General features: G+C 42.1%; 1 protein-coding gene across 1 annotated transcript in view; it reads right to left on the bottom strand.

Annotated features, from left to right (window-relative positions):
- Positions 1 to 20,768, bottom strand: part of CREBBP (CREB binding protein) — a 118,069-nt gene that overhangs the window by 48,088 nt on the left and 49,213 nt on the right. The window contains exons 4-5 of the mRNA XM_032461072.1: positions 4,716 to 4,956; positions 3,290 to 3,403 (exon numbers count right to left, since the gene is read on the bottom strand). Of these exons, the coding sequence (XP_032316963.1) occupies positions 3,290 to 3,403; positions 4,716 to 4,956 (355 nt within the window). The remainder of the gene's footprint in view (positions 1 to 3,289; positions 3,404 to 4,715; positions 4,957 to 20,768) is intronic.

The following is a 20,768-nucleotide window of genomic DNA, read 5'->3' on the forward strand; positions in this document are numbered from 1 at the left end:
TCAAGAGCTCTGGAACAGACAGTCCACCCTTCAGGGCACCCAAAGCAGTGTGTCTCAGCCGTTAATGTGCATCCCAATCACCTGGGAATCTGTGAAAATGCAGTCTAACAGCACAGGAGGTCTGGGACAGGATTCAAGTTTCTGCATTTCTAACAAGCATCCTGCGGGTGCCTATGTAGTTGGTTTGAGAACCACACTTTGAGTACCAAAAATCGTACTGACGAGGCAACATGAGTTCAAATAGGGAATTCAGCCATGTGTTCACACAGTTCCCATTCCCCGTGCCATCCTGTGTACTGAAATTAACTGGGAGTCAGGTGCGAGGACTGATATGAGATATATACCTTTCAAAATCTTAATTATTCAATAAAATCTGATCATCTCTATAAAGGATGGATAACTCAAGATCAGTGGTTACAGAATCTCTGGAAAACAACTCAAAGAAAAATCAAACAAAATCTCAATACAGGGCAAAAAAGTAACTGGATTTCATTTCAATGACCATTGGGTAAGCTCCACAGGGGATTCTGGCAGGTTCACTCAACAGACGTATCAACGAGACAAGTTAGACAATGAGACGTGTGCACCGGGTGGGGTGAGCATCTGTGGGGAATCCTGCCTGGAAAGCACAGCCTCGGTGGGCACAGGTGCGTCTCTGACGGTCCCCAGGGGTCCCTGTCTCCCCGAATCACCTGGCTTGCACAGGGACCTCTGAGTGCAGTCAGATGCGTGCCCTGCAGGCAGGACAGCTGTGCAGCCACTGCTGGTGCTGTCTAAAATGCTCTTCCATTGTTACTTTATTAAAATTGGGCTTCATCTAGCCCCGCCCTCCAGCACAATCTGATACACCATTCCAGGGATATCTACACTATTGACCTGTCTCTACCTCACTCCTGTGAGGTACAGGTACAGCTGACCCTGAAACAACACAAGTCTGAACTGCACAGGTCCACTTATACATGGATTTTTTTCAATAGTAAATACTATAGTAATACATTGCTCATGTTGGTTGAATCTGCAGATGTGGAATCGTGTAGAATTTTGTCTGTGCAGGGCAATGGCGCCTCAACCCCTGAGTTGTTCAAGGGTCAGCTGTATATATTCTAACAGTGGAACTGACTTTAAGCTATCGGAGGGTCAGACCAATATTCCTCTCTATTGTTTAAGCTCAGTGTTCACACATGTTAAGCACAATTTGCTTTAGGAGAGGAGAAACAACAAAAAAAATTTACAGAAAATAAATTGCTAAAGCTTTCTCACTCATCAAATTCCTTTGTAGTCACAAAACTATAGTGCTAAAGCCAAAGGAATACACTCAAGTGGAAACCTAATTTGAGAAGCATTAAAAAAAAAAAAAAGCTTGCATTTCTTTCATGAAAAATTGCCAAAACTTGCACAAAGTTAATCTACATATTCTCTGTGACTCTGTATTATAAAATTACCCTGGTAACACCTTACATTATGACTAGAAGAAACACTGTGGTTTACCACTTCTGAGAGCACGCACTGGATCAATTGTTACAAGTCAGGCAGTTACAAGGATGTTAAAAAAAAAAAAAAAAACCACATTTAATGCTTTTCTTTTTTTAAACAAAAACCACACAAAGTGTTTCTTAAAAAGTGAAATCACAAAAGTTTACAATTGCTATGGCAATACATATTAAAAACCAAAAGATTCCAGAAGAGCCACACCCCCCCAAATTACAAGTTAAAAATGTCCTAAAATTCATTATTCATGAAATTAATACTGTGCAACCACAAACCCGACAATGAATATTTTGGCACTTGAAGAGCCTATGACTGAAATACATTCTAAAACACAACAAATTATAACCATCACAACATACTTGTTAAAAAAAGTTTTATACCAACAAAGAAGAAAACCAGACTGTATTCCACCAGAACTACTGTCCCAAATATTTGGTTCTAGAAGATCTAGATTCCTAGAATTTCACTTTATATAAGAGATGACCTTGAAAATCATGTATTAACTCAATTTTTGGTTAATCAAAGTATTATTTAACTGATTTAGGAAAGTGATTTTTAAAGGAAACTTAGTATAACTCCTGCAGGGAGGGAGGCAGGATGACAGTGACCCTGGAACGTCTCTCTGGTGACGTGGACACTCCGCTGTGTGAGGGAGGGAGTTGGGCTTGTTGAGAGGAAGGCACTCAGGCTGCACAGTGCTCTGAGGAACAGTGTGCTTGTCCATCTTTCCTGGTGCCACTTGGAAACAACCAGAAAGAAAAGCAGCACACGTTCTCCAGGCAGCAGTGGGGTCTGGAGGAAGATGATCAAGAAGAATGAGAGTAATGAACACATAACCACAAACAGGGGAGGGTGGCAAGATGGAACAGACGAGATGGAGGAAGATGAAGACAGTGCTGGAGTCATGGGGAGCGGCTCCAGCCCTCGGGGCAACATGAGATCGAAGGGCACGTCCTAAATGTCCACACTGAGGGACACACCCAAAGACCACAGTTTTCCCTCTGAAATGACAGGAGAGGACTGAAAACTGGGGAGAGATGCTCACCCATTCCCTGCTCTGATGCCTACAGGGAAGCCCCGGGGGCCACATGCAGGCCTCCTGAGCAGGGCACTGCTTAAGCGATCAGCTAAGGGTACACAGATCGACGTGAAAGATGACAAAACGATGGGAATGATCAGGATGCAGCCAGTCCTGTGGCAGAGACTCTCGATCCGGGCGGAATAAATTGTTAGTTATGCAACTAGGTCTGGGAACTACATCTCCGAGGAGGAAAACCTCCCAGATGTCTGCACGTGGAATTTTATACCGACCCAGACTGACTGACTCTTCTAGAACACAGAGTCCTCAAAACTTACTTTAGGATAATTTCAAAAGAAGTGTCCATTCTATTCACCCCTCACCCCGAAGTCGCCACCATTACAGTGACATGACATTCAAATCTGTAGATACTGAATATCTCTCAAGAAATACAAAGAGTCCTCAAGTAGGCTCTTTGATCAAAGTGACTCTCCTCTTTTGCACTCTCTGCTCTGCTGTGGACAATTCTAGTGTGGAGGCGGGGGAGGGGGTGGATTCCAAAACGACCACGTCCACTGAGCACGTTGAGAACCCGTCTACTTGCTAAGCTCAGCTTCACCCTCAGGTCCCTGCACGTCTCCACCTAGGTATCTCGGCTCCCACTGAACCACTAACTTTGTGGTTAGTAATTTCTGCCCTGCTTCCTACCTACTCTTCTGTATTCTCTTTAGAAATAGCTTATTTTCTCATCTCCAAGCTTCTCTACCCCCAACGCTCACTTACTTTGTTGGTTTCGCTTGTCACTGGCATTTTTCAAAGGGAGGCAAACAGGACAGTCATGTCGTGTGCAGTTCTTCCAATGAGAGATGATTTGTCGTGAAGATGCACAATGGGCAACTATGACCAGAAAAACAACGAGATGTTATTTTTCTATCCAAATCGTCACACTTTCAATTACACCTAAATCATAATGCCAGCTTCCATAAGAAAATGGTAACAAGTGTAACCATAGCACAGTGCGGGCAGTCCTCAACTTACAAACAGGCTGTTTTCCAAAAAGTTTGTAAGTCGACTGTTGAGAATTCCAAACAAAAACTTCCCATAGAAGCAATGTTATGAATGATGGTGATTAAGGTTCAGCCCACAAAACAAAAACAAAACAAAAACTACTCGACCTGAAATACTGTACAGCTGGGATGAAAGGTAGAACAAATAATAATTCTGTAATGTCACTATTTACAATAAAAAAAATTAAGCTATGTTTCAAGATGAAACCATCTAAATGCTATAGTTGAAGAAATACAGACAGAGAAGCAAATGGTTGGTCTGTGGGGATTGGGAAAGGGTCCCCGAGCACTTTCCAAAGACTTGAGAGGGTAACTGAACCTGGTTCCTCTCAGTCTTTATCTTCACTTCCACATCGAGGTGCTGTCATTTCTCTCTAAAGGTCTAGCATGACCCTCTGCTTCTCCATCAGGATCACAATTACACTGGGGACTGTCACAAAGGGAAAGAGGGAGATCAGAGAGACTCTCCTCAAGGTTTAGAAGCACAAGTAAGAAGAGAAGGAAAGAGGATAAAGATTAAAGGAAGGAGAGCTGTCAGTAAGAAACACTTTCTTCAGGAGAATCGAGGTGTCTGCCATAGAAGAGCAGAGAGTGGGGCACGTAATGTGCCTGATTCACCCCCTCCTGGAGGGAAAGAAGGAGGGGCAGGGATGAGGCAGTGTGCAGCTCTCCACATCACAGACAGCCCCCCAGGACAACTTTGCTGGTATCCTGATTAGCCTCAAGATGGAAAGGTGGAGAAGCAAGGTGGTGGGACCTGGCAGTCTGGGCACACAGAACGACTGCAAGACAGATGCTCTAGGCTTAGGGAAGGGCGTGTGCATGCACGTGTGTGCGCTACACTGTCCAAAAGAAAACCATGATCTAAGAATTTACGAGGAAGACAGTGCTCAAGAAGGGACAAATGTCTTTTGTGACAGAGGGAAGCAGAAAAGAGCAAACGCAGGGCACAGCCCCAACCAGCAGAAGTTCACAGAACATTACAGAAGCAAATCGCCTTTCTCCTCAGCAGATGCTCCAGAGGCACCTGACTGGTCAGTGTGTGGGGACGCAGGCTGCAGGAACAAGAGAGGTGCCTGAGAACAACAAAGACAAATTTCACCCTAAGCTCTGCCATCAGGACTTCAGAAAATGGCACTTACCTTGACAGGCTTTCCCAGCCTGACAATGTGTCATGTGATTCAAAACATTTTTCATGGTTCGACAATGCGGGAGAGAGCAGGCCCGAACCTCTCCATTGGCTTGTTCCCGCCTCTGACATTTATGAGCGTGAAGCAGTAGAACCAGCTGCTGCTGTATCAGTTTGCGCTTTTCGGGATCTGCAGTGGGGCCCGTTGCAATTGCCTGTGTGGGTACAATTCCCACAGATGTTTGCATCTGAGACTAAAATAAAACAAATTAATAAAAACATTTTAATAAACTTTCAGAGTTCCAATTCATGTTCATTAATTATTTTTCAAATTAATGTTAAAGCTGACGGATGATACTGGCCACAGACAGAAGTCAGCTGAAGTGGTTCTAATTCATCAGCAACTTTAAGGAGGATTCAGAAGCACAGAAACAAACCACCTCAGAAGCAAGTCTGATTAAAGTTCACTTGTGTATGATTGTCTTAGAACAAGAAAGCAATGCACATTCTTAAAGGTACTAACCAAACCCTAATTCACGCTACAGAACATATAAGAGCTGGAGAAACTTATTATATTAGGTTGAACCATATGAAATTATTGTTTTTATAATATAGCCCAAATGACCAAATGTTGGCATTTTCATATGGTTCAACCTAATTAAAAAGATTGCCAAGGCCTGACCAATCGCAACCCACTGCAAATATCTGATGCAGCAGAAGAATTGGAGCCACCCTCTGGATTTCATGATCTTGTGACCAGAAGGACAACACTTGCCTCATTCATTACCTCTCCTAAAAGAATAATATAGCACTTAGCTTGAATACAACCATCCAGTACAATTGTTAATGCTTAAAAAAATGCTCTGCCTTCCATTAAAATTTCCACTCAGACATCTGACAATATTTTTTTCTAAAAGTATTTGATGACCTGCTAAAGATACAAAAATACAGAGTTTAATTGCTTTCATCCTTTCAAAATAACAATCCAGACCAACCATACCTCTTTTTTTTTTTTTAAATGAAGGTACTAGGGTTGAACCCAGAACCTCATGCAGGCTAAGCACGCACTCTACCATTAAGCAATTGCCACCCCCTCCAAACATATCTCTTAACTGCAAAGAAAATGGAAAAGGTGACCCATGGAGTCTTCTTACTCTTTACCAACTACCAACGTGCTTCAGACAAACTTACTACAGAAACTTGTGAAGTAAGAGAAATGTAGTACTTCTAATATGCAATAAAATAATCCATCGTTCAGGGATTTCTAATCTTCTGTTCTGACATTCACACTCCTGGCTTGATTTCACAACACTCAGTACCTCCCACAAAGTACACCACCACTCTGATTTTCCAAATTAAGAATCAAAACTATACACTTGCAATTAGGAGAAAACCATGTACAAAAAAATATTTCTTAATGAGCCAAAGATCATTTTTAAAAGTTACAGGGTTTTGTATTTTGACGAGAACTCAGAAAAGAGGTGTGCAGAAAAGCCACCTGGCTTCACTCAGGAGCACAATCCCTGGAAACCTAACAGGACCCAATGCAAAAGCAAAGTCCAAGTCAAGAGGCTGTGTGTCCTGACTGGAGAAGTACTTAGCTCCTAAGAGAAAAGAATCTCTTTTCCTTATGTTTATTTTTTCCCCTGATTATAAAAGCAATATATGCATCCTGTAGAAATTCTGGAAAGCAAAAGAACTACTAAGGAGATAATTAACACCTGAAATTCTGATATCCAGGAATCTACTATTAAAGTCTAGACAGGTTTTTCTTCGTCCAGTTTTTTTTCTATGTACATGCATATGTATTAACCATCATCAATAGTCTTCTATCATAAATTTGGCTTGGTATTTACTCCAGGTCTGTCCCATACCATTATGTTAGAGCATGATGTGTACTGAACATGTGACCATATATTCGTTTATCCGATCTCCCATGGCTGGGCATAAACTGCACCCCCGCTGTTTTCCTGGCACTCTCAAATAAAGCCCCAGCAAACAAACAGCCTGTGACTATGCCCTGGCAGCATGCACTATCTGTGTTAAATGTTTCTGCATCAATCAGCTTATTCTCACAGACTGGAAAGTCCAAGCAGAAATCAACAGGAACAGGAATAGAAGAACGTGAGAAACATAAGATGATCCTTGTCTAGGTTGCTTTTGCATTTATGAAAATTTCAAACACATGGAAAAGTACAGAGGAAAGGATACCATGATCACATCCAACAAAATGAATGATTCTTTCATATCTGCTAATAATACCTAATCCACGTACAAATTCCTCTACTTATCCCTAAATTGTTTTTTAGAGCTGGTCTGCACAAATCAGGACCCAACACTACATCTGGTTCTTGTCTTTAAAAGTTCTTCACTTCCTGCCACCCTCCCTTCTTTATTTTCTCAAGACACTGACTTGTTGAGGAGATCAAGCCAGCTGTCCTCCTGATGTTTCTTCAAATACAGAAATGTTATATACAAAAAAATCTATCATATAAAAATCAGGTAAAAACCCCTAACCTTATGATTAAATCATAGAAGACTGTTTTTAAGTTGTTAAAAATCAACACACTGCTTCTCATCTGGGATGTCCTTAAAGCATCTTCTGACCATATGTTGAAACCTCAACACATAGAAACAGCATGGTTGGAAACTGTACAGCACATTCAAACCTTGGTCTATTCTCTGTCTATCTGTAGATGTTTAATTAGCTCTACACATTGTTTACATGTGTCTCAAAAACAATTTGGAGGGTGAAACTGAGTGTCTTGTGTCCCTGTAACTGGCCTTCCCCACAGAACTTGCACGGGGCTAGTTCAGTTTGCAAAGTGCTTACAAACTTAGGGTGCCTTTAATTTCCTCCTCTCTCAGACTGGTGCTCAATGAGATGACAGAGCTGCATGAACTCTTGCAGAAAACTGTCAGAAGCAGCCTTCAGATTCTACTAATAGCCCTACTCAGTCCCCACTGTCCAGGCAGGCACCAAGAATGGAAAAAAAAAAAAAAGCTTAGACAAGAACTTCCCTTTAAACATACAGAACAAGGCCTGAATATTCTCCCAAAAGTAATGTATAAATTTTATGCAACTTCATTTGTTTTTGCAATAGCCAAAAAAATTTTTGAAAAACAGTAAGAATAAAGGAGGCATCTATCTTGCCAGATACCAAAACTATAAAAGCTATAGACTTCTTTACATAGGTCTAGAAAAAGATACATATACATATGAGATTAGTGTATTATAAAGATGGTGTTTCAATGTAGAGGGTAGTGGCAGCAATCTTTGATCCTTGTATCACCTTAAAAAATAAATTCCAGATGAATTGAAGTAAATTAAAATGGATAAAAATACTAGAAAAAATAGTAGTTTTAGTATAAGGATAAGAAAAAAACTTCTTAATATAAAGAAAAACAGATTAAAATTTAAAAGTGAAAAATTGAAAGAAAAATGGTTGTTTTTGAAAAGTAGAAATAGTGAGTCAAAAGATAGGAACATTATATATGTTACCAAATCTTTTCTGGAAAGACTGTGGTACTATTAACTATATAAAGAACTCTCAGGGGGAAAAAAAAGATGCTACTCCACTAAAAAGTTGGATAAAAAAAAAAAAGGATAGACACCCCACAAAAGAAATACAAATAAACAACAAACATAAAAAATGTTCTACACTTTACTGCCTGGGCAACTCAACGGAAGGAGGAAGTCTTCCCAAAACTAATGATGATAAAAAGGGCAGGACAGCTGGATGTCCACATGCCAAAGAACAAAGGTGGACCCCTTCTTCACATTACACTAAAAAAATCAACCTGAAATGAATCAAAGACCTAAACGTGAGAGTTAAAACTATAAAATTCTTCAGAAAAAATCATAGGAGTAAGCCTTCATTACCTCAGCTCAGGCAATGGAGTCTTAGATACGTCACCAAGAGCACACACAACAAGGGCAAAAAGGATACACTGGACCTCACCGGACCTCATTAAAACTAAAAACTGTTATGTTCAAAGGACACCACTGAGAAAGTGAAAGACAACCCAAAGAATCAGAGAAAATATTTGCAAATCATAGGTGTGATACAGGACTTGTATTTAAAACAAACAGAACTCTAAAAACTCAAAGATAAAACGACAATCAAATTTTTAAAAATGAACAAAGAACATGAATAGATATTTTCCCAAAGAAGATATGGTCAATAAGCACAGGAAAAGATCCACAGCACCATTAGTCCTCAGTGGAACCACAGTGCAATACCATTCTACACCCACCAGCACAGCTACACAATTGAAGACACCCAGACAGAACAAGGGTGGGTAAGCACATGGGAAAACTGAAACCCTCACACTCTACTGGTGAGAATGGCAAATGGTGCCGCCACTTTGGAAAACATTCTGGCAGTTCCTCAAAAGGTTAAACCTAGAGTTGCCATATGGCCCAGCAATTTCCCGCCTAAGCATATACTCAAGAGAATTGAAAACATATGTTCACACAAAAACGTGTACACAAATATTTGTAGCAGCACTATTCCTAGCAGCCAAAAAGTGGAAACAATTTAAATGCCCATCAAATGATGAATGGAAAAATACGCTATTTCCAAAATGGAATATACTCCAACCATAAAAAAGGAAGTACTGATACATGCTACAACATGAATGAACTTCAAAAACATTAGGCTAAGTCACAAATTATCACATACGTAATTCCATTTCTATGAAATGTCCAGAATAGGTGAATCCATAGGGGCAGAAAACAGATTACTGACTGCCTCTGGATGAAGGTCCAGCAGAAATGGGGAATAACTTGCTAATAGTACAGTTTCTTTTGGGGTGATGAAAATGTTCTGGGGGGGGATTGTACAGCAGATTAATTATATCTCAATAAAGCTGTTTTAAAATGAGTTCATTGAAGAAATTAAATTAGAACAAAGAGGCACCTTTCACTTACAAATACGACCAAGACAAAAAACAAAAAACAAAAAACTGGTATCGATGAGGATAGAAACAGCAATTCTCAGGGACTTTGGTGATAATGCAATTTAGGAAGACTTTGGAAAGCAACACATGTCAAAAAGGAAAACATACGTTTCTTTTGATCCAGAGTTCTACTTTCTATAATCTAATTATGGAAGTAACCAGACTAGTGCGCTAAAAAGTAGCCACAAAGATAGGCACCACACCTTGATTAAATGATTAAAAACTGGAAAACTCCTAAATGCCTATATCAAAGGTGGCTGAATTAAATTATGGCTACAGACCCCATGAAATCATATGCAGTCCTGAAAAGTAAGGCAGCCCTCAAGTGACCCCAGTCAAAGTCATATGGAACAGAAAGGCCCAGCCAAGCCCTACCCAGACTCTGGACCCACGGAAAATTATGAGATATAATAAAATACGGTTATTTGAGGCTACAAAAAAAAAGCAATAACAACAATAATGTAGATATTTATGCTTTTACGAGAAGCTGTCTATAACATATTAAGCTACAAAAGAAGTTGTAGAATAGTACCAGCAAGTCATTCTGTTTTTCCTTATTAACTTCATATTTTGTATCTGTTCTTAGAAAAAACCTTGTTAAGATTATTTAATGGTTATCTCTGGACAGGGGTGGGGTCATGTATTCCATCATGGAGAGGAGGGACCAGAAGAATCAGTAAAAAAATAATGAACAATTAAATATAAAAAATAAAACTGTAAAGGCACTAGAAGGTATTAAGACGAATATTTTGTAATGCAAAACTGGTAAAGGCCTTCAGAAAACTATATAAAGCAGTGGTTCCTAACCAATCCCCAGTGAAGCTCTTCCAACACAAATTCCCCGTTCCTCCCTCCCAGAGATCATGATTCACAAATCTGCGGTGGAGCCAGAGCTATTTCTATTTGTTTAAGTTCCACAGAGGGTGCTTTATTATATTTAGCTGTATACTTTTTCCAGGTTTTCTAAGACAAACATGTATGCACTTTCACAGTTAGAATATAATAAAACATTTAAGAGAGAAAGGCCCAGGTGATTCTGACTCAGTGGCAGTCACACATAAAGGGAAAGCACCAGGGCCAGACCACTGTAATGGCAACCAACTAACTAGGAAAAGTATCTGAAACACACAAGAGAAAGCCAGTCTTTATTTTTCAAGGACTTTGTGCCAGGCTCTGTGTTCAGTGTCCAAAAGCAGCAACTCATTTAATATCCACCCACCTACCCCTAAGGGAGAACTAACCCAGGGCCCTCCCAGCCTCTTGTGAGAGGAGTGACTGAGGCTCACGTGGCACTGGGTGGTGGGAAAGTGGGTGGCCTAGCAGTAGTGTCCCCACCTAAACCCTTTTGCAGCTCCCATTGTCAAAGGGCTGACCACCTTGTATTATAAAGCATTCTAAAAGAATCTGACAGAAAAACTGACCAAGACAGGAATCAAGCAACTCAAAACAGAAAAGCACACTTCTCCAAACATAAGTAGTTTAATTCTTACCAGTAATCAAGGAATACAAACCAAAATAATGAGACACCATTTCCTCCTACCAAAGGACAGTGATAATCCTCAGCTTTGGGAGCACTGTGTCATACTGGTGACCTGATACACGGCTTTTGTTGGAAGACAATATAATAGGATCCATCAAAAGCCTTAAAATATATGCTATATGCACTTCTGTAACTCCAATCAGCTCACATACAATTCCTAATCACAGAAGGAAGAGGTTACTGTGGCATAGGAGTCACACTGGATCAATCATGACCAGCCCACCCCTGCATGTCAACATTGTGATCCATCAGTAACAGCAGGTGAGCACAAAGCACACTGACCCAAGTGCTGCGGAGGGTACAGTCCACTCCCCCTACTTCAGTCTTTGCTAGATCTGGTTGCATGCTCTGTGCATGCAGTGCTTGTCATCATAACTCAACCCCCGTTTATACCTTTGTCCATCAAATGACCTGGAAAGGCAAACCTTTTATATTTATTCTGGTATATTTCTTAATTTTTAAAGTAGTTTAATATGTACTTCTATTAGGATTGTTATTGTTACACAGGTTTGAATAATCAGTACCAACCCACTTTTTAAATGCCCTATATTCTATCCTAAGGATATATTCACAGATGTGCACAAAGAGTATGTATAATAAAGTTTATCCTGGCATTCTTCCTAGAAAAAGAAGTTATTTTTCTATGAAGTGTCTAAGAATAAGTTATACTGTCTGCAAAGGACTCTGTAGTGCAAACGGTAAGAAGCAGAAACTGACCAAGACAGAACAGGGGATGAAAAGGCTTCCTCCTGCCACACAACCACTGTCCCCAGTTCCCATCAGGCTGGGATTCCTGGAGATGGCCCTTCAGATAAACTTGGCCCAAACCTTCCACATTACTAACAGAGTTCAGACCCCCACTCCTCTGACATCCCTCCCCTGGCCCACCTGGAAACTTCTCCCCAGCCTCCACTTAAAGTCAGAAAATGACACCAGAGTGAACACCAGGTGGGACAAAGGATCATTCTGCAATATTTGCTTGTTTTAATTCCCCCAGAAGGGCCCTAGAACAGCTGGGTGTGCAAAGCTTTGAAGTCATAAAATGAAGAAAATGCTCATTAAATGCACACGGCTATCAAACTGAGAAGAAGTGATAATTACCTCTGAGATGATAAGGATCAACTAGTAAGAAACAGAACATAACTGTTTAGATAGATGGAATAATGTTTCTTGTGTTTTCTTCTTTTTGCCTGGTGTTTGTCGATTTTTGAAAAATAAGATTACCTTACAATTTAAGATTTAAATTCAATAGGACAATAATTTAAAATAAGCAAGCTGGACCAGAATGATTTCTAAGCAATCTTCCACAGCGGGAAAGAAATGGCTAAGAAAAGACAGAAAACTCACTGGGCAAGCTAGAGGGCAAAGGCACAGGGACTGACAACTGGACAGACCCACCCACTCCCCTGCCCTACCTTCACTCCTTCTGACTGGAGGGTCATTCTGCCAAGGAGGGGTGAGCGGTCAAATGAAACCGCACAAAGAAACTCTAAAGGGTAAAAGGTGTTGGATCTATTCCAACAGCCAAGGTGACAGGCTGACCAGAGCAGCAGGTCTCAACTGACTTAAGGGGTCTTAAGCAGCATCAGGCCCATTCACTGAACGATCAGTTCACCAGGATTACCGATCTACTGATGACTAAGGGACAGTCTTCTTGAAGACGTCAATATATATGAAAATACTCTTCAAGAACATTTACTACATTAAGCTTTTGATAGCTTGGCAAATTAGTCATCTGACTGACCAATTAGTTTCTGGTGACCTGAGGGCCATTTCAGATAATTGTGGAAAAGGTAAAAAGAGGATAGGGTAATTAGGTCCGTGAAAAAGACTGTTGTGGTTCATGCCTCTTCAGACACGGCACTGCATTTATGTCTTCGGTAGCCACAACTGTCTCCATCCAGATCCAGTAAATGTGCTATCTACTCAGTTCTTTTTAATGGTCACTTCATTTTCCAGAAACACCTGGTAAACATCCCCTGTATTTTCGGGTAACAGGCAGGCACAAGTTCTGGCTCTAGTTGTCAGTAGTTCGGCACAGCTTGTTTAGCCCCAAAGAACCTTCCAACGGGATCTCTACTCTACATGGAGTGAGAGAGATGAATGTCTCTGGAGAATTCATGTTGTTTTACCCAGAAGGTTTCACTGAGGAAAGGGCTATGCTAATCAGACTCCAGAGAAGACACTGCTGGTTACCGGAAACTCATCTTTGATCTTGATTGAGCACTTGCAGTACTACAGTTGTTTCTGGTATTAAAGAACACTGTTAACAGCTCAGGATGGTCTCTGTTCTCAGGGACTGCAGCCTTGTGGGGGTCAAAGGTGTCAGCCCAAACTGGCAGACCTGGTTTCCAATAAACAGTCAACTAGTTCAGGGGAAAAAAAACACTGTTCATTTTTCTCAGTTTCTAGTTTCCTGTTATTTGCAACATACCATATTTGCTGAAGCTATGTTTCCCCGCTGATATTTATTGTCAAAACAAAAGGGGATGAGTTTAAACAACAGAAATGATTTATATAGGTACTGATAAGAATTTCAGACTAAGTTATTCTTCAAAGACCCCACATACACATTTTCTCAGAGATCTTTAAATTATAGGTGGAGGTAATAAGATGACAATAAGAAAGGTAAACTCCTAAAATTACAAAAACACTTGAATTACTAATAATTGCAGGCAAACAGTTACTTGCCTACCTTGCGTCATTTTCCAATTCAATTACTGAGGCATAATTCATAGCCACAGAGTGATTTTCTACAGAAACTGCTCTGATGGTGAAGAGCTGACATGACTACTCACTTGTTATTTCCAGAGAACCACAAAAGCACTTTCCTCAGTCCTAGGATAGAGGAAAATATTACACAACCAGTGATTTTTAAATTCATGCTTGTGAAGTACAAGGAGCTAGTGTGCAACGGTATGGGAACGTGAGCATCTCTGCAGGGAAATTAAAACCATGAGACCAGCCAATCAAAGACAACGACAGAGTGAGACTTCGGGTTCACAAAGCTCTGTCAGTTCAAGTCTCCATCCCTCAGTGATCAGAAACTGGACGTGGGGGACAGAAAACTATGAGAATAAGACAAAAGGGGCGGGGAGACAGGGAAGCCTTCTGAAGTGGACACAAAGACCAACAAAGCAGCCCACTCCACAGTGGAACAGCTGGGCATCAGGTCAGTGACACTGCAGGGGACAGTGACTCTTGAAAACTGATCTACATCAGAATGACTGGAGGAGCTTGTTTAAAACTGCAGATTCCAAGAGAAAGAACAACAAGCCCATCTACTTGGCTGTCATCCTGAACTGCATTAGAGGGAAGTAGGCGGTAAACACTGGAAGCGAAAGGAAGAAAAACCTCAAGTTTCACAAATAATAGTGACAACAAAAACACAGATTCCTTACCCTTCCTCTAAGAGAATCTGGACCAAGAGGTCGGGGTGGGGCCTTGGAACCAGTCACTGTGATACAGTAGGTCCACTGACACACTGTGAGCAACAGGCAGAAATAACTCTACGACACACAGCTCACCCTGCAAGGGCCAGAGTAGGTGACTAGCCGTCCACATGCACTACCCCACATCTCTGTTATTCTGGCAGGACACAGAAGACGACGCTACAGCCCTCCACTGCACAAATAGTCCTGTACCAGGTGCACTTTCCTTCACCTTAGAGCCGTGGCTCAGCAGCTGCCTGGGGACCTAGTCCAAAGCCTCTGTGTTAAAATTCTCTGACACACAACCAAAAGAATCCTAACACTACTTTCATGAGCAATTTAAAATACGTAGCACTCCTGATGATTTTCCTCCATTACAATTTTAAGAAGGGCAAAGTCTCCACAGGACAGTTCTTAGTTTTTCTCAAAACAACAACAAAACAAATCCCCACATATACAAACTTCCTGTTAGAAATAACCCTCATCCATGAACAAAACAGAAAGACAACCTACAGACTGAGAGAAAACCTTTGCAAATGTGACCGACAAGGGATTAACTTCCAAAGTATACAAGCAACTCACACAGCTCAGTATCAAAAGAAACCCAAACAACCCAATCAAAAAATGGGTAGAGGATCTAAAGAGACATTTCTCCAAAGAAGACACAGATGGCCAACAGGCATATGAAAAGATGCTCAACATCACAGATTATTCGAGAAATGCAAATTAAAACTACAATGAGGTATCACCTCACACAGGTCAGAATGGCCAACATCAAAGAGTCTACAAATAATAAATGCTGGAGAGGGTGTGGAGAAAAGGAAACACACTGTTGGTGGGAATGTAAACTGGTGCAGCCACTGCTTTTAAGGAACAGTACAGAGGTTCCTTAAAAAACTAAAAATAGAGTTACCATACAATCCAGCAATCTCACTCTTGGGCATGTATCTGGAGAAAACTCTAATTCAAAAAGATACATGCACTCCAATGTTCACAGCATCACTACTTAACAACAGTCAAGACATGGAAGCTACCTAAATGTCCATTGACAGAAGAACGGATAAAGAAAATGTGGTATATACACACAACAGAACACCACTCAGCCTTAAAAAGGAATGACATAATGCCATTTGCAGCAACACAGATGAACCTAGAGATTATCATACTAAGTGAAGTAAGTCAAAGACAAATATATGATATCACTTAAAAGTAAAATCTAAAAAAATGACACAAATGAACTTATTTACCAGAGAGAGACTCACAGACATAAAAGTGAACTTATAGTTAACAGAGGGGAAGGGAGAGATAAATGGGGAGTTTGGGATTGGCTGATACAAACTGCTACGTATAGAATAAACAACAAGGTCCTAATGTGTAGTACAGGAACTATATTCAATGGCTTGTAGAAACATATAATAAAAAGAATATGAAAAAATATATATGTGTGTAACTGAATCACTACACTGTACACCAGAAATTAATACAACTATAATACAACTATAAATCAATTATACTTCATTTTTTTTTTAATGTTAAAAAAAGAGAGAGAGAGAACTAACCCTTGTGAGAGACCACATCGGGGAACCCCCACAGGAGATTCTGTGAGAGAAACTGACGAGGAGGAGGTCACTTTGGTCAGTAATCTTTCTCAGATTAGATATGCCCAAGATGTGTCCTGCTTCTAAAAAGTGCTCCTTTAAAAATAGTCTCAGACCCATCACCGAGGTCAGCAACGACCCAACCGACAAATCCAGTCCCAACTGACGCATGAAGTTTCCTCCTCCCTACAAACATGCTCCTCACTCTCTGTGTTACGACTTTCTCAGGTGAAAATGGCAGGAAGCCCAACTTCAAGCTTAAGCAAGAAGGACAATGTCACCAGGGATCAGGTGGCCTCCTCTCCCAGAGGACTGCCCTGGAAAACGTCTCCCTCTCTGCCTCAGGCACTCTCATGAAAGCTCCCCCTCTGAGACAGCTCTCGGGGGGCCTTGATGCCAGTCAAGAGAAAGACAGCCCTGCCTCTGCCCCTGCCAAAACCTGCTCCTCTCCATCAGTGAGACTTCACAGTTTAAAATTCTTATATCCACGCGAGCTGTCCTAGAAAGCTATAAGGTGAGTACATACACTTAATAGTTGTCACTCTTAATTCAAATTATGACGAAGCAGTATATACATACTGTATTTTATTAGATCTAAAACTCGATTGTTTCTAAAACACCTCTTTTTTTTTTTAATTGAAGTACCATCAGTTATAATGTGTCAATTTCTGGTGTACAGCACAATGTTCCAGGCATGCATATAAAGACACATACTCGTAAAACACCTCACTTAAAAGATGCTACGATGTGAAAAAAATGTGCATTTTAGAATCATGAAATACCATGTAATAATACGATAAAATTTCTAAGAAGTTTCAAAAATCTGTAGAAAGTTAAGAAATTATAAATAAAATGGCCAAAGACAGAGGTGTAATGAGATCCACGTGAAAATTTAGGGAGATGTAGTATTTGCTCTTGAATATCATCCTGGGGATATATACGCCCTCAACAAGGACATATTTGCAACAGGGGGTCTTGACCCTTTCGGAGCTCCAGGCAGCACCTCCCAGAGGGTGAGTGCAGAACAGGGTGATCCACAGGTCTCCATGACTGCTGGCTACATTTAACTCTCTCGGAAGATGTTCCACACTGCTGGACTGTCCCAGAGATCCACCCGCACATCCCAGTAACACTCTTTGCCCTGATCTCATTCACAATCTCAGTGGCCACCATCACTGCCTGCTCAAATGGCCTCCTCTCTCAGCTTCGGTGACATCATTCCCTTCCTGTCCCCCTTGCCAGCTCCTCCTCTGCCTGGTCTCTCTCCTGGGCTTCCTCCAGAGCCATCACGTTCACTCCACAGCCCTTGCTACAGAAGAGGTAAAACCAGCTCCCAGATGGTCAGCAGCTGCCTTACTTGTACTTCCGCCCATCTCCCTAACATCTTCACCCAGGCATCTCACAAGCATCTCAAAAGGAGCACGTCTGAAGTGCAATTACAAACGCCCTCCCCTTCATCACCCTTCTCCAAGTCTTTCCTCCTCCAGCTCTGTAAATGTGCCATCACACACCAAGTTGTTTCACACAGTGACTCCACACATACACTCCAGCGAATCCTGTCTGGTCTCCTATCCCCACTGTGATCAGCCACATCAGGCCCTCCCTGAGATGGCTCCTGCTCAGCCCCCCAAATCCGCTCACATGGCTTTTCCCTTACCTTTTCCACTGGACTTCTGTTGGTTCCTACACAAGCCAAAACTCTCCCAGTGCTCTGGGGTCTCCATGACTTCTGCTCATCCTCTCAATCTTGCCCTTGAATCCCCCTACTTGGTGCAGCTTTGTCTGACAGCTCCATCTAAGGAGGTCCCTGCGTCACCCTCAACCTGAGTGCTACTCAGATCTTTTGGGGCAATCCACATTTGTAATTTTGCTTTCCATCACCACCTCCCCCCAATTTTATGAAAGAGGGGCAAGCTCTCCATCACTCACACCTGCATTCCAGATGCACCTGGGCTCAGAGAAGGTGCTCAACAAATGTGGTGAATTAGAGGAATGGCCACACCCTCTCATTTTCTCAACACCACCCAGTGATATGGGAATCCTCTAGGAAAGGAGACAAGCAGGGGTCCCATGGCCAATGAATGGGTTTCTAAATTGTTCACAAAAACCTCAACCAGGGCACCAGGTGATTTGGTATCAGAGTCCTGACCTGAGTTGCTGGTACACCAAACCTAGCTGGGCTTCAAAAGATTACTCCCCGAAGCACGACAAAAACACAAATATATTCAAGGCTCCAAATTTTATTTTTTTTTAATTAAAGAGACCGAAATTTTTGTAACTGCTTTCCCTCACTGTGCAAAAATCTATGGACTCCAAAGGGGCCAGATACAATTTAGAAAATTGAAGGAAGATCACAAAAATGCTCAAGGAACTGCAAACAAGTGATATAAACACAACCCAGAGGACTCAGGGCTGCTAAAACATGACACCAGGACATACAGAAAGAACTTTGGGCTTTGTGGACAAGAAGCTACATAGCCCTGAACAAACCCAAACCCCTCAGACCCTCAACTTCCTCATCTGTAAAACAGGAGGTGTTAACGATGTCTTTTAAGAGGCTGTCACAAAAATAAGGTAAAACACCGGCATTTGCTTCTCTGTTGGTCCCCTCTGCTTCCTGCACTGTGCCCAGCAGCGTGAAGGCAGTGACTGGGTCACGCTGCATCACAGACACACATTCTGGCAGAGCCCGCCCAGTGCCCCCAGCTGCACGTCTGAGTACCTCACTCCAAAGGCACCAGCTGCAGATCTCTCACAAAGTCCACGTGTGCCCCTGTGGTAAAGTGGTGGCTAAGTATGCAGGGCAGTTCCCACAGACCAAGAGTCCCCCAGCTTCCATGCTATCCTGAAGGCCCAGTGGCAGGGGTGGGGGGTGGGAGTAGGGGATAACTCGTTTTGTTTGTTAGGTGTCACAGACAGAAGGCTGAGATGCTATTGCTACTGCCTCCCATAACCATTCCCCTGAGCAGGGGCTCTCAACTGGGGCCGACCGTGGGGAGGGAAGGAGGGCTGGAGGGTGGGGGAGAGTGCTATGAGTATCCAGTGGATGAAGGCCAGGGATACTGCTCAACTTCCCACAGTGCACAGGACGGCCCCACAACAGAGAATGATCCCACCCCAAATGTCAACAGTGCCGAGCAAGAGAAGCCCTGCCCCAGACCAAAGGGTTCCAGCCATGGCGCAGGTGAAGGGAACCAGAAGCCTGTCTCCAGTCCAGTCTGAGTCTGCCCTTGACAAGCACATCACTCCTGGGAATTCAGTCCCCTGGAGCAGCAGAGGCAGGCAGGGGAACCCGCAGTGAAGGTTAAAGGAGAGAGGATGGAAAAGTGGAGCAGGAGAGGATTCAAAAAGAGAAAAGGGAAGAGAATGTTAGGTTGGGGTTTCCCAGACTACAAAACACAGGATGCGTATGAGAAGCAAACACTCGTACTCTGAAGCCAAAATGTGCTCCAGGTCACTGAGCAAACTTGGGTGACAATCACCAGCACTGAAGTCCACGCTACTGTCCTCCCAGCAAGGACTGGAAGGGGAAAGGCAGGGGAGACCAGGAACAGCACAGGTGGGAACCCCAACCTGCTAACCCAGGGGCCAAGCAAAAGGAGCGGTGGGCTTTGATTTAGGTTCTGTATCTGTATGTACGGCGGGGAACAGCGCGATCTTGGCAAAAAAAAGTTACTGGAAGGAGAGAAGTAGGTCTAGGAAAGTTACAGGAAGATGGTCAGAAGAAGAAATAAATGAGTAAAAACTTTAAGTAGCTTGAGAACAACAGATTTGACTACTTCTGCCCTTTCTTTTTAAAGAAGGAAGAATGTAGCAAAGAGAGAGCGCACCTGATCAGGACCCTCAATGTTACTCCGTTTTCTGATTTTATCAGAAACAAAGAGAAAAAGATTCAACTCTCCCTGCTTGCAACAGCCTCAAAACTTCAAAGAACTGTAAGTAGTCAATTTCTTAGTTCTGACATATGTACCAAGGTTATATGAGATCTTACCATCAAGGGAAGTGGATATGGAGACATAGGAATTCTCTGTGGTATCTTTACTACAAATACTTCAAAATAGTTTTTTAAAAATCAAAAGACAGAAAACAACTTTTTCCAAACATAATCCACTGGCCTTCTTCTGAGCCTTCCCAAATTGCCCCACACAACTCCGTGGACAGCAGCTCAGGAAGTGCAGGTCCCGGGAAGAGGAGAGCTGGCACCCCAGGTGCTGACCAACCACCAGAGGCACTTCAGAGACGCAGTAGCTCTGTGTGCGCAGTGAGGTCTGACAAAGAACACACTTCCTCTTAGTGACTGGAATTAAAAGAGATTCTATTTGCGGGCACAAATGGAGCAATTTTCCCATTAATATCTGGGTTAGTTAGGTTAAGAGGTTCCAAGGACAGTTCCTATTTTATAGGTGGGAAATCTCAGGGAGAATGAAGACATGTGATACCATCTGTCAAGTCAGACAGGACAGGCACGTCTCACAGCCATGGTACGGTTCTCTAACAATAAACGTCCTTTGTTTGACTGTAACAGAAATCGGTGG

The sequence above is a fragment of the Camelus ferus genome, chromosome 18 (genome assembly GCF_009834535.1).
Source record: "Camelus ferus isolate YT-003-E chromosome 18, BCGSAC_Cfer_1.0, whole genome shotgun sequence".
NCBI classification, from domain to species: domain Eukaryota; kingdom Metazoa; phylum Chordata; class Mammalia; order Artiodactyla; family Camelidae; genus Camelus; species Camelus ferus.